The 14,945-nt window shown below is 43.9% G+C and overlaps 2 protein-coding genes across 2 annotated transcripts in view; both read left to right on the top strand.

Annotated features, from left to right (window-relative positions):
- Positions 1-2,573, top strand: part of LOC115273597 (signal-regulatory protein beta-1-like) — a 26,500-nt gene extending 23,927 nt beyond the window's left edge. The window contains exons 5-7 of the mRNA XM_029916708.1: positions 827-934; positions 1,431-1,490; positions 2,179-2,573. Coding sequence (XP_029772568.1) covers positions 827-934; positions 1,431-1,450 — 128 coding nt within the window. The 3' untranslated portion in view covers positions 1,451-1,490; positions 2,179-2,573. The remainder of the gene's footprint in view (positions 1-826; positions 935-1,430; positions 1,491-2,178) is intronic.
- A 9,320-nt stretch (positions 2,574-11,893) lies between these two features.
- The window catches only part of LOC115273596 (signal-regulatory protein beta-1-like), a 14,794-nt gene continuing 11,742 nt past the window's right edge, over positions 11,894-14,945 (top strand). Inside the window, 1 exon segment of the mRNA XM_029916707.1 lies at positions 11,894-11,966. Within this exon segment, the coding sequence (XP_029772567.1) occupies positions 11,894-11,966 (73 nt within the window).

Raw genomic sequence — 14,945 nt, forward strand, 5'->3', positions numbered from 1 at the left:
ATGGCAATGAGGAAGAGGAAGAATGACATATTTGGAATTCTTGATGTAAATCTGAGAGCAAAATGCAGTCATTGTGAAAAGGCAAAGAATCTGAAGCTGTCCTCCAGATCCAGTGATCTATGCACAACAGAAAGATGGTACCTGATTTCGGCTCTGGAGTCCGGTTGGGCTGGATGGTGTTTGAGGCCCCTCCCATGTTTAAGCCCATTTCAGTTCCTAACCAGGGTATTCTACAGCCAGCAGGTCTTGTCATGTCTGGCCTCCCTGAGTGTTCCCTCAGCACAAGAACATTCGGTTGTTGAGGCTCCCATGTAGCACAAAGAAGGGGATTTGTACTCCTTGTCATGTCACCATTACCTTGTCCTCACTCGACTTAAGGCCAGGTTGACATTCCTTCCTATGACCCTGAGGGGTTGGACTTGACTCAGTCCAAAATTCTGTCTCAGATTCATCCTAAGGGACACCAGTGAGGGATTTCCCACTCATCCTGTGACCCTCCATAAACTCTGAGCCTGTTCCCTCATCTGAAACAGGATGGAAGTCCTTGCACCACAGAGTGTGGGGACCAAGTCAGTAAGCTCACTTACATGTTACTGAGGTCTCATGTAACCTCCCCTTCCCTCAGGAAGGACACCTGGTAGCCTGAGAAGGGGTGAGAGAGATGAGGTACTTCTTACCCTGAGATCTGCCTTGAGCCTCCACAGGGAGATTCATGAGCTTCAGAGCATTGACAGGTCCAGGTTTCCTCAGATGAAGTAAGTGGCAACCCCTGGGAGTGGACACCTGACTTTCAGTCTAATGTTGCATCCTGTCCCTTCATTTCCAGACCAAGAACTCTCTACTCCAAGCCTTGTGGCATTCTGCCTGGGCCCCAAGCTGCTGTTACTCATCACTGTCTCTGCCATCTATGCCCACAAGAAGCAATGGATTGATTGTGAGTTATGGTCAAGGAGGGCAGGGCAACGTCCATCCCAAAAGGAGCCAGGTCAGCGAGGGGAAGCCCACAGGTCACACAGTGTCAGCGCCCACTTGGAGTAAAGAGCAGGTAACATATCTCCCTTGAGACCCTCAGGAGCCTCAGGGATCCCTCTGAGAGGTTTCCAACTTCCAGAAAGACTACTGGATCATGTAAGAGTTGGATGGGGTCAGGGGCTTTGAAAGGATGTACTGAGAAACCTACAGCTTCTGGGCAGGTTGACTGAGCAACTGCTAGGTGGGAAACCCATTGGACACCATCTCTAGATACTTCAGGCACATGGAGACAAGAGTTAGAGGGATGCTGACAGATGCATGCTGGGTGCTCCGAGGACAGCTCCTGCTCTGCCCCTATAGGGGAGAGATTGAAGGAGTCAGGAAGGGGGATCGGGACCTAGGGAGGAAGGCTGAGGAGGCAGAGTCCATGTCAGGAACTGCCTGTCCTCTCACAACAGGTATCCCAGGAGGAAAATAGCACTGAAAACATAGGAGATGAGGAGAACATTTCTGGAATGGTAAGCAGATCAAGAAATGTGAACATGGGTCCACAGCTCCTCCCTCCCTCCCCTCCTACAATCCACCCTCAGTCTGCTGTCTCCTTCCTTCCATGAGAGGCCCAGCCTAAGACAAGAAACAACCAGAAGCTTCCACAACTCTGCCCCAAATGCCTGCTTCCCCAGAGACCCACCTGCCCACAGTTCCTGCTGCTCCTTCTCATCGTCCTTGATGCCCTCAGAGCTCAGTCTTCTTAGCTGGGGTGAGCAAGGGCTGTGGGAATGCCTCTGGATACTTACACATCGATATCTCACTGGAATCTGAGAAACCTGTCTCTGTGCACACACCAGTCTATCTCTCATTCATTCTTGGCCACCGTGGTCAGGAACTACACATTCAAGTCCATGGTCTCATGCGTTATTCTCGCCAACACCCAGGCTCCCTAGCCTTGGTGAGGTTCTTCAATCCGTCTTGAATACAAATGAATCTCATCTTGGTTTGAAGGAAGAAGAAGGACTCTCATCCTCTTTGCTGACCTGTCCTACCCCTCCTCCTCTCCCTGTTATGGGAACACTAACTCTCCTGTCACCTTCATCCTTTATGGCCCTCTGCTCACATACACGTGCTGGCAGTCCAGAAGTCAAGAACCGTTTTTTATTTCCTTCTTTATATCCTGTTTTTAATTCTGCCATCATAATGTATGTTCAGTAACCAGACGGTGTTGAACGTTCCACGCTTGGACAGAAAAAGAAGCCTGATTTGTGGTGCTTGTCGACTTCTGTGGTGTCTACACTCCCAAAGAGGCCAATTTCGAGCTGCCAACAGTTGAACAACTAGCTTGCAAAATTCCTGAAAAGCTCTCACATGTGAGTGCAAGCCTCCTCCCACACACCAGTGAGCTCCACCCAGAACCTGCACATCCCTGGGCTGCTCCTCAGTTCCGGCCAAGAATATCCCTTCCTGGGCCATTGCCATGTCTCTAGCAGGCTCTCCATTTCAGCCACGGTGATCCTATGGAAGCCGAAGTCATGCCTCAGTCTCTCCCTTCTTCAAGCTCTCCTCACTTGTTATCTTATTAAATACACCTTCCATGAACCACCACACAAGATAGCAATTCCTATTCCTCACCCTGTGTTCCCACACCTCATACCCGTACTGAATTCTTTCCCTAGAGCTAAGGTCGGCCGACATGATAAATGGAGACAGTGCTCCTCTGCACAGTGGTGCAGGACCTAAACTATGACGGTGCAGCTGAAACCATGGGAGGTGATCTCAATAATCAGAGTGAAAAGTAACATTTTTGCTGTGACCTTTAGAATTTTAATTCAACACATTGGAAACCCTTCAATTGCCAGCTGTGAATGTACTGGGACATGAAAGGACAATAAACCTATTATTCATTTGGTAAGCAGTCATTTGACACTTTAGAAAGGGTGAAAAGCAGGTGGGGCATCTGCGTGACTCAGTCAGTTAAGCGTCCACCTCCTGATTTGGGCTCGGGTCTTGGTCTCACAGTTCATGGTTTCCAGCCCTTCATGGGGCTCTGCCTGGAGAGCACAGAGGCTGCTGGGATTTCTCTCTCCCCTTTCCCTCTGCCCCTCCTTGCTTTGCTCTCTGTCTCTAAAAAAAAAATTAAATGAAGAACACTTTTTAAATTTTTATAAATTATAAATTATAAAAAAAAGAAACCTTGGAAAGAGAAGTGGTTTCTTTTTTTTAAAGACTTATCTCGAGGTGTTTGCAGAGTGTTTGCCTTCTAGTAACTGCACAGTTTACAGTAAAACAAGGTCTTCGTTATCTCACTTGTTTCTCAATTAAGATCAGCTTTCACCATTATTGCACTTCCAGTGCTGTGAACTCCTTACAACATATTTGTGAATATTTTCTGGTGTCACTTCTGGGATATTTTCACCCTCTCAACCCTCCCCCACTTCTTCAGGTACGTGGGAAGGTTACCTTCACTCTGCTCCTCTGCCTGCATGTCTAGCCTCTGGAAACCATATCCCTGGCAGCATTCCCATGAAAGTTGCCATGGCTTCATGAACCTCACTCACATTCAGTTTGAACTTCCCCTCAGCCTCATTTTTCTTGATTATCCTACACACTTTCAGATTGGTCATTCCCTTTTGCCATTTTTTCACTTTTATACAATGTCCGCTGGGTTCATAGTGGGGAGACCAGAAGACTACACAACCACCTGCTTTGCTGTTGTGGCAAACAAACATCACAACCCCAATATCCTGGCATGATCTGAGACTTCCAGGACCCAGAACTGTAGGAATTAGTTCCTGTTGTGCTAGGCATCCAATTTATGGTGTTTTCTTACAGCAGCCCAAGCCAAGACAAAACCTAATAAATTATGGACTTTGCTTAATGATCATGTACTGGTATTGATTCCTTATTTATAACAGACGTATCATGCTACTGTAAGACATTAATAAGAGGGGAAACTGTGTGCACCTGTATATGGGGATTCTGCATAACTGTTGCATTTTTTCTAAATGTGAAAGTGTTTCATAAAATTCACTCCATTAAAAGAAATTTCAACATCTTGTCTTCAGCAAAGTCTCTGCCTCTTGCACCCTCTTGTGGAAAAATGTAAGAAAATGAATGGTGGGAATGTTTTGTGTTAATATTCAGGCTTCGGGGCGCCTAGGTGGCTCAGTCAGTTAAGTGTCTGGCTTCGGCTCAGGTCATGATCTCACGGCTCGTGTGTTCAAGCCCCACATCGGGCTCTGAGCAGACAGCTTGCTCAGAGCCGGGACCCTGCTTTGGATTCTGTATCTCCCTCTCTCTCTGACCCTCCCTGCTCATGCTGTCTCTCTCTGTCTCTCAAAAATAAATAAAAAACATTTAAAAAATATTCAGGCTTTATTTCACTTGAGGTTTGAGGTTCCTTCTCCTCCTTCCCCTGACCTCTGCCAGAGCTCACTCCAGAGCCGGGCACTCAGGGATCCCAAAAGGAGCTGCTTCCCAGTCCAGGTGTGAACAGATAACAATGATCCCCTGGGATAGTTTTTTAAAAATATTTTTACAGTTAATAATGTTTTATTTATTTGTTTGTTTGTTTGTTTTTAAATAGTTAATTGTCAAATTGGTTTCCATATAACACCCAGTGCTCTTCCCCACAAGGCCCTCCTCCATTACCATCTCCTCTCTTCCCCCTCCCCATCCCTTTTAAACCCTTGGCTCCTTTTCAGTATTCAATAGTCTCTCAGATTTGCATCCCCTGCTCTCCCCAACTCTCTTTCCCCCCTCCCCTCCCCATGATCCTCCAATAAGTTTCTTTTGTTCTCCTGTTAGACCTATGAGTGCAAACATATGGTATCTGTCCATCTCCACCTGACTTATTTCACTTGCATGACACCCTCGAGGTCCATCCACTTTGCTACAATTGGCCATATTTCATTCCTTCTCATTGCCATGTAATACTTCATTGTATATATATATATACCACATCATCTTGATCCATTCATCAGGTGATGGACATTTGGGCTCTTCCCATGATTTGGCTATTGTTGACAGTGCTGCTATGAACATTGGGGTACATGTGCCCCTATGCTTCAGCACTTCTTTGTCCCTTGGGTAAATCCTTAGCAGTGCTTTTGCTGGGTCATAGGGGAGTCTTATTGATAATTTTTTTGAGGAACCTCCACACTGTTTTCCAGAGCAGCTATACCAGTTTACATTTGGGATAGTTTTAAACCTCATGTGGGGGGCTGGTATTCCATGTCGTGAGCCCAAGGAACAGAGTTGGAAGGGGCTCTGCAGAGCATGGTGGATGCTATGATGTACCAGGTCTCACAAGGTGGCTCTCAGCTGCCACCCTCTTTGGAATGGCCTCAGCTGAGGAGTGCCACCATGCCCAAAGTCATGCCTGGTAAATTTCTAGCTCAAGAACACTTGGGAGGTCAGCTGAGGTTGTCATTGAGACCTCACTACAACTCAACTTCTATTTTTTTTTAAATGGCTTACTGTCAAATTGGTTTCCATATAACACCCAGTGCTCTTCCCCACAAGTGTCCTCCTCCATTACCACCACCTCTTCCCCCCTCCCTTCAACCCTCTTTCGTTTTCAGTATTTAATAGTCTCTCAAGTTTTGTGTCCCTCTCTCTCTCCCCAACTCTCTTTCCCTCATCCCCTCTCTCTGCTCCTCCATTAGGTTTCTCCTGTTCTCCTGTTAGACCTATGAGTGCAAACATATGGTACTGTCCTTCTCTCCCTGACTGATTTCGCTTAGCACGACACACTCGAGGTCCATCCACTTTGCTACAAATGGCCATATTTTATTCTTTCTCATTGGAGCTCAACTTCTAAACAATCTGGTCCCTTCTTCTCCCTCCCACAGGTTTGATCCTAAAAGTACTGCCAGAAAATGACCCACTAGTTAATATTAATCTCAACATCTGTTTCCCAAAAAACCCAATGTGGAATAAGAGATTATGCTCAGTACCAGGAAAAAGTGGGGATCCTTTTGTCTCCTGGGGCAAAGCCAGTCATGGAAGAATGGATTGTTTACATTGCCACATGCCATATATATGTATACCATATACCACATTCCAATTACCATATACCACACACTATATTCTACATACCATATACCACATCCTATATTCCACATGCCATATACCATATATCATATATCATATACCAAACACTCTGGGTACATAAAATCAATGAGAAACCACAAAACTGTTTATGCAAGAAGAGTTATATTCAGACCTGTGTTGTAGAAGACCACCTTGGGTAAAGGAGAAGGTAGAACTGACACCAGGCAAAACAAGATTGGGGTAGCCTATTAGGAAGTAATAGTTTTCACTCAGGCAAGAGATGATGCAGATGGAGAAATAGATTTAACAGGTATTTAGGAGGTAAACTAACAGGGCCTCAAGTGGGCAGACAAGAGTGGACAAGTGAAGATGCAGAACAAAAGCCCCTTCTTGGTTTGATCAAATGTATAGAGGAAGTGCCACATACTGAACAGGGTGGCAGGGGACAAGAGGATGTCCACGTGCAGACTATAAACTCAGTTTTGAATATTTGAACTATACAAATGAAATTTCAAAGTCAAAGGATATATAGGCCAGTCACCAAGAAGTGGATTCAGGATTAGAACCTTGATGACATCTGGTTACAAATCCAGTGCTGTTGACCAGCAAGGCAGACACTCCCAGTCTCTGAAGAGTTTAGAGTCAGAATGGAAGGTAAGAAGTATCCTGGAGGTGGGAGGGATGGGGTGCTGGAGGTTGGAAGAAAGATTCTGTTCCACCCTCAGCAGGGGCCATGAATGGCTTTGGAGGATGGACTCTGCCATTTCAGAACAATGTATTTGATGGTGACATCACAGGGAGAGGAGAGTCTTGTCATCTCCCATAGGCAGTTTGTGCCTGCTCTCATTCTCCTCTTGCTCTAACACCCCTCCTGAGCCCAACATCCTGTAGAGCCCTAAATGGAGACAGGGCTCACAAGGAACCAGGTACAAAATAGCCCTAGAAGTATGAGTGTGAGACAATGGACTTGTGGACTTTAAGGGTCATCAGTTCTGTGTGGGCTGAGAATCTCTGGACACAACCATTGTGCATGAGTTGAATCCATTCTAGTGTGACACGGTCAGAGGCCAACATGCTGGTTCCATCACTTTCCGAGGAGATTTCTTGAGTCTTTCCACTCCTTTCCTCCAAAAGCCTCTTACCCCAATGAAACCAAGTGGATAACACAGTGGTCAACCAAACAGACTATTCCATCCTCATCAGTGACATGTCACCCAAGGATGTGGGCACCTATCCCTGTGTGAAGTTAACATTAGGGCATATTGAGGTGGCGTATGTAACTGGTTCAAGGTCTTTATCTCTGTAAAAAGTGAGTATAGCCTGACAATGTCCATCACCTTGGTATGTAAAACTAAATTTGTCAAATTTGAAACATGTGCCAAATCATCACCACACACTGGATACTGTGTCCCTTCATCCACAAACAACCCTGTAGACTGGGATTCTACACATGTCTCTTCTGTCAGTCTGGGGCCTGTGCCCAATATTGAATCGTCATGTGACACACCATGCCCTTTATGATGACCCAACCACCAAAACCTCAACACAGGCCCAGAAAAACTCCAAAATCAAATGATATTTAATAGGTTAAATGCAACTGTGTGTGTGCACTGAATTGTCCAAAAAGTTGTTAAACTGAACCTAGAAGCCTGTCTGGCCTTTCTGAGGTTTAGGGACAAATCTCAACTCAAGAATATGCATTGTGTCTTTTTGAACTACTTCCTGACTCCAACATAAATCACAGACATGGCAGCCCCATATAATTCTCTGGATTTGAATGGAATCTCATCAGGGGAAAGCTAGCCCCCAAGTCTAATATCTTCTGAGACAAAAAAAAAAAAAAAAAGGGATCCACAGGCAGGCAGAACCTCTACAAGCCCGCACAATTCCACCCACTCATTACGTTTTTAAATGGTTTTTTTTTTTTTACATTTTATTTATTTTTAAGAGGCAGAGACAGATAGAGCATGAAACAGGGGAGGGGCAGGGAGAAAAAGAGACACAGAATCTGAAGTAGGCTCCAGGCTCTGAGCTAGCAATCAGCACAGAGCCCAGTGCAGGACTCGAACACAAGAAGCATGAGATCATGACCTGAGCCGAACTGAGACACTCAACTGACTGAGCCACCCAGGCACTTCTCCACTCACTCATTTCTAACCTGAATGTCACTGGGTCTGGTTACAGCTCCCTGAAGGGTCACCTCAAGGCTGTCAAGGCATCGTACCCCACACAGGAAGTCTGAGTGGCTGCAGTCCACTACTATGACTGCTGAGGAACTGAGAGACCAGCAGAAGGGTTCTTGTGTGTCACCCGTGCCCAGGTCTCCTTTGGACTACTTGTCCTGGTGGGGTTGAGTCTGTCTCCTGGCACTTGATCTTTCCATTGTCTGCCCTGGTCTAGCCTCAGCTCTGCTTTTCTCTAATTCTCTGAGGACAGCCAGTGTTTCCTGCTTCTTGCAACTCTCCTCATTAATTTCATTAAATACAGTGTGAATAGGGTGTCCATCTGTCTTCTGGGAACCTAGTTTTCCTCGGTAATGTTCTCTTCAAGTCCAACCACATTCCATGCCATTCACTGGCTGTGGAACATTTACATATTTCCCTCCAGCTGAAAAAGGTGAGTACAGGTGGCTTCCCTGCTGTTATCCTGCATTTGGCTGTGGTGCCAGTGCAGGGACCACATTCAGATCTCCCTGCCTTTGCTTTAATGTCACACTGTATCATATTGTGTCTTAATAGGAATTCTAATGAAATATATAACAGCTTATGGTATTTATCTTGCAGTTTTTCCTCATTATGAACACATTCTACTGCACACCTGAAAACCACTTGAATAGAGTTCTAAAGTCATTAGATCGTAATTTCAGAAGCCAGAATCATAAATGCATATAGCCCTAAAGTTGGGGTGTCCCACTCACATGACAGTGAAATAGGCTGCATCTGTCATAATTCCAGCTTTGTCACTTGTGACCTTGGACAGATTACTGAACCTCTCCAAATCCTAGTTCCTTCCTATGTAAAATATCAGTATTTTGGAGTCAAAAAGATATAGAATTTGTTAATCTTAAAATCTTAGAATTATCAAGTCAGAGAGTGACTCAACTGACTTGTAGGTTCTTAAGTGGCTTGTAGGGGCACCTGGGTGGCTCAGTCAGTTAATCGTCAGACTTTGGCTCAAGTCATGATCTCACGGTTCGTGGGTTCAAGCCCCTCATTGGACTCTGTGCTGATAGCTCGCTCACAGCCTTGGGCTTCTCTTGGAATTCTGTGTCTCCTTCTCTCTCTGACCCTCCCCTGCTCATACACACACATTCTCTCTCTCTCTCTCTCTCTCTCTCAAAAATAAATAAAACTGTTAAAAATTTTTAATGGTATTTAATGTTCATCTTTGCATCTTTCATGGCCAAAGTGGAAAAAAAGATAGAGCAAGATTTTGAGGCATTCATCGATCCCATTCATTCTTTCATCCATGCATTCCTCCATCCAACCCTGCATCATGCATGCATGCATTCACTCTCATTCAGCCATACATTTATCAATGCAGGAATCTGTTAACAAGTACCTGAAATCTCTGCAGCAGGCCCTGGGCAGAGGGGGCTCATCTTCAAGAGCTCCCTGACTCCCACAATGGACTTTCTGTAGTAATTGTCTGTTTTCTCTGAAATGGGTCATTCCACCTAAAGTGACAGTGTTCTAGTAGTCACCCTCCTCGAATTTGGTGGCTATTACCTGCCATGTGCAGAGATTCTATCCACATCTAAGCCAAACATATGACTGAATCTATTTGTCTAGCTGTGTCAGACATGTAAGTGCCACTTCTCCAGGGGTGATGAGGTTGCTTGCAAAATGTCAAAAAGCCAAGTGAGAAATATAGTGGTATATCATGGAAGCTTGTCATCTGGTGTGGTTCTTTGAAAATAGAACTATTATTCGATTTATCTCTGTGTATCTGTTAATCTAGTAAAATCTAGGTAAATGTAGGTAAAAGAGGAGTTATAACTATACAATAGTTATTGTAATAATACAACATATACATGTATATGAAAAGAATTTCTCCTCTATTCCTTCAACTTTTATCATTTCTGGGATTGACAAACTGGTAAAGAGCTTGTATTTGTGTTAAATCCCTTAATATCAATTGTAAATACCTGATACAATAAATTGCAAATATAAGCAAAAAAGATCACACACACACACACACACACACACACACACACTTGAATATGACTTAACCATCAAAATGAATAAAATATTGTCATTTGCAATGATGTGGATGAAGTTAGGTATGTCATACTCAGCAAAAGAAAGTCAGAGAAAGACAAATACCATATGATTTCTCCCATATGTGGAATTTAAGAAATAATAGAGATGAACATATATGGAAGGAAGGAAAAAAGAAAGAGAGAGGGAATCAAACCATGAGAGACTCTTAATAATAAACAACAAGTGCAAGATTGATTAAGGAAGCTGGGTTGGCTACATGGATTTAGGATATTAAGGAAGGCACTTGTTATGATGAGCACGGGGGGTTGAATGTAATTGATGAATCACTGAATTCTACTCCTGAAACCAAACCTGCACTATATGTTAGCTAACTAGAATTTAAATAAAACTTTGAAAACAAAGCTACCTTCTCCTATAAATCCCAGGGATAAATGTACAGCACAGGGTAATATAATATGGTGATAGATACTGACTATAAACAAGATGAGTGTTGCATCATGCATAGATTTGTCAAATTATCATGTTGTGTACCTAAAACTAATATAGCACTGTATATCAACCCTAGCAATAAATTTTTTTAATATTTTAAAAATAAAATTTGCCCTAGGAGAAAAAAGAATTGGACCTATAAATGATACGTATTTGGTCAAATGATGTTTGAAAACAGTGCCAATGCAACTCAATGTACAAAGAATAGTCTTCTCACCAAATGGTGTTGAAACAATTAGATATTCATACGTAGAAAGAAAAGGAGGAAGAGGAGGAGGAGAAATGGAAGAGGAGGAGGGGAAAGGAAGAGGAGGAGGGAAAAGTAAGAGAGGAGGAAGAAAAGAAGAAGAATCTTGACTGTTTCATTATAACATACACAAAAGTTAATACCATCTAAAATATATTACTTTATAGTAATGTTACAGTACAATATACACAAAAATACTAAGAACAAATTAATATGATCAGTGGATCACAGATTAAGAGAGCGGGGAAGAGTGAGGGACACAGATCAAGGGAGACTACTGAATACTGGAGACGAACCATGGACTGAAGGGGGAGGGGGAGGGAGGGAGGGGGGATGGTCATAGTGGGGGGCTCTTGTGGGGAGAAGCACTGGGTGTTATATGGAAACTAATTTGACAATAAACTATTATAAAAAATGAGGGAAAAAAGAAATTTAAGGGTACAACTATAAAACTTCTCAAAGACACTGTAGGAAAAAAACAAAACTGAATTTAATGGTCTAGGGTTAGCAGAGACATTTCAGATAAGACACAGGAAGCACAATCTATAAAACAACACATTTATCCATTTGACTTCTGTAATCTCTGTACCCAACGTGGGGCTTCAAGATGGGGGAGAATCAGTGGATGGGGGAAGATCCATGGAGTGGGGAGAGGCCCCATGCAGGGAGGAAGGAGTATTTCTCCTGGGCCTCTTCACTCTCTCTGAAATGTAAGAAGAGGACCCTCACCAAGTGAGGCCTTCTCTGCCTGACTTCTATGTCACAATCTAGAAGCAGATCGCTGCCTCACAGCCACGTCACCCTGTCATAGGCACTTTCTCTTAATCATGGGAGGAGGTGGGCTTTCCTCTCAAAAGGACAGACCCCTTCTCCCCAGCACACACATTTGCACAGAGAGGGTCCCCAGGCCTCCATGATGTTGGCCCCCGGCTCTGGGCTCCACCCTCCTTCATACCTGCTGCTGGCTGTGCTGTTGGGACTCACAGGTAAGCATTGCCTTGGGGTATAATTGCCTTCCCTACCCCTTCAACTTCCCCCTGTCTCTGGACATTAAGGGCCACCAGCTAAGCCCAGGTGAGCTGCACATGGCTGCCACAGAAGGCCAAGGACTGGGTGTCATCTGAGAGCATGAAATCCGGGATGTGAGCATTTCCTCTATGGTTCCATCACCTGCAGCTGGTTACCAGCGGTGTCCAGACAGGGGATGCTTTAATCAGCCACAAGGACAAGTGTACATATTAAATGATCTAACCCTAATAACACCCCTGCCTGACAGCTAGGATTGTACTCCTGATGAGCAGATGGAGAAATTCGGGCAGAGAGAGTGAGTGGCCAAATGTCAGCTACCTAAGTCAGTGCAGCTGCTGGGGTTCATGTCCAGGCCACCCAGCTCCACGGTTCATTCTTCTAACCATGTCATGCTGCGTGGCCTCTCAGTGGAGACTAACTGCAGAAACCTCAGAAAATACAGAAAGGGAAACAGAAGAAGAGGCATCATTTATGACGCTCTGAGGTCTTCAGAGTTCCAATTCTACTGTGTGTACTCCCAAACTTTCACTATTTATGTGTTAGATGTTTCCTATGTGCCAAATTTTTACATGTATTACAATTTCATATAGTCCTCAAAACGGTCTGTACACTAGCATGCTGGGCCACACTTTATATATACTCGGCAATGCACTTGTGTATGTGTGTATACACATATGAGTGGGCATGAGGAAGGGTACACACACAGGCATGTGCACACAAGAGGTATTTGAAAATGCTTTCCTTATTGCCGTCTTCACATCACATCCACTCTACGTGAAGTGTACATTGAACACATGTTTGGGGAGTTCTCAGTGAGTCACCCTCTTCTTCGACTTCTCTAAACTTACTGCTCACCCTCCATCAAGGTCCTAAGGCAAGTAAACTTCTTTCTGGGTAAAATGATTAGAACGTTGTGTATTACTGGCTTGGTGGTCCTCTTCCCAACTGGATCAGAGTGAAGAGGAAAGAAGGGGATACACGGAAACTCCTACCTATATGATCTGTGCCTGTAATGATATCCTGATCCCAATCATCCAGTGTTGGCTGATGTCTCCAGGCCTCAGGAAATCTCATGAGTAATAAAGTTCAATCTCCTGAAAACTCACTGTGTGCCACATGCACTTGGAGATGCATGCATGTGTCATTTCCTATGATCTTTGTATCTGAGGCAGACATTTTTCTACCTTTTGCTTACATATAAGAAAAGTAGTCACAGAAAAGTCCAAGGTCACTCAGTGGTGAATGGCAGGGCTGTGATTTGAACTCGGGCAGTCTGATTCTAGAGCTCCCAGGTCTAACCACTCTTCTTCTCAAACCCTTAGTTCCACATCCATCCCTTAAGGTTTCGGCAGATCTCTCAATGGGTGTAAGGAAGCGAGTTGTGGAGAAGAGCATTTGTGGTTTGCCCCTCTTGGGCTTTTCTGCTTCCTGGATGTATGCAAACAATTGTTTCCTCCAAGAGATCTTCATGGGACTCCGCTACTTATAATTTCCTGAGAAATGTTCCACTGAAAATAGACTGCAGAGTCTCCAAAACGGGCTGTGTTGATTAATTCATGCATTGCTTAAATATTTCTTGGATAAGTACAGGGGCCAAGAACTGTTACATGAGCTTAGGGAGTACTGGCTACTAAATGAGAAAAAGTAGTGGGCCCTGTGGAGGTTACATCATAGTGGACAAAAGGACTGGAGACAATAGATATATCAACTAAGCAAATACCACACTATACCAGAAAGTGATGAGTGTTAAGAAAAAAAAAACATGATAGTACAGCCAGCTAAGAGAATGGGAGATTCTTTAGGGTGAGATGTATATAAAGAGGCAGCCTGGTGGGCATCACTGAGAAGGGAGATTTGAGCAAAATTACAAGAGAGTCGGGGTGGGAGCCATGTGATTTCTGGAAGAAAAGCCTGCCTGAACAGCATCAGAGCAACATGTGCACAGGTCCTGAGAGCAGAATTCTCCTGCTCTGCTCAAGGATTTGGGCTTTTCCTCTGAGTGAAATGGCTGCCACTGCAAGGCTTTGAAGACAGAAGTGACATAATATGAATGAGTTTTAACTTATTCTGGTATTTGGTTGAGATTAAACTACCATAGGGCATAGATAGAAGCAATGAGAGCATATAGGAGCTCCCTGCATTCGTGCAAAAAAGGACATATAGCTTGCACCAGGACGCAGACCAGAGAAGAGGGGAAAAAGGTCAGATTGTGGGTGCCGGCAGAAGGGGAAACAACAGGATCTCCTGATGCATAAGATGTGGGAGGAAAGAGATGTTCCCAAGGGCTTGGACCTGAACCTCTGGGAGAATAAAGGTGCCTCTCCTACATGGCAATAGAGAAGTGATTAACTGAATACTATTAAAAGGGGAGATTATCCTAGATTATCAAAATGACCCAAATATTCACAAGAGTCCTCATAAGAATGAGGTAGGCATCGCTTCTTGGCCTTTTGGCTAAGATCAAGTGAAGAATGAGGTAGGGAAGTCAAAGTTAAAGAAGGACAGGTGACAAGAGAGGCAAGAATTTGGAGTGACTGGAAGATGGGAAACCATGAGAAAAGAATTGTGGGCAGCTCCTAGAATTTAGAAAAACAAAGACCATAACTCTAGATAAATTGCAGCTCAGCTCAGCCTTGATTTTAACCAAGCCACACTAATTTTATACTTCTGACCTCAAGAATTATCAGATAATAAATTTCTGTAGGTTTTGGCATTAAGTTAGTATTAACTAAGTATTTTAATTTTTACTTAAACTCAAGAGAGTTAACACATAGTGTAATATTGGTTTCAGGAGTTGAATCTAGTGATTCGTCACTTATATACAACACCCAGTTCCACCAAACAAGAGCCCTCCTTTGTACTCATCTGCATTTAGTCCATCCCTCACCCACCTCCCTGCATCAGACCTCAGTTTGTTCTCTATCATTATTTTTTTA

This window comes from Suricata suricatta, chromosome 12 (assembly GCF_006229205.1).
Source record: "Suricata suricatta isolate VVHF042 chromosome 12, meerkat_22Aug2017_6uvM2_HiC, whole genome shotgun sequence".
Classification (NCBI taxonomy): Eukaryota; Metazoa; Chordata; class Mammalia; order Carnivora; family Herpestidae; genus Suricata; species Suricata suricatta.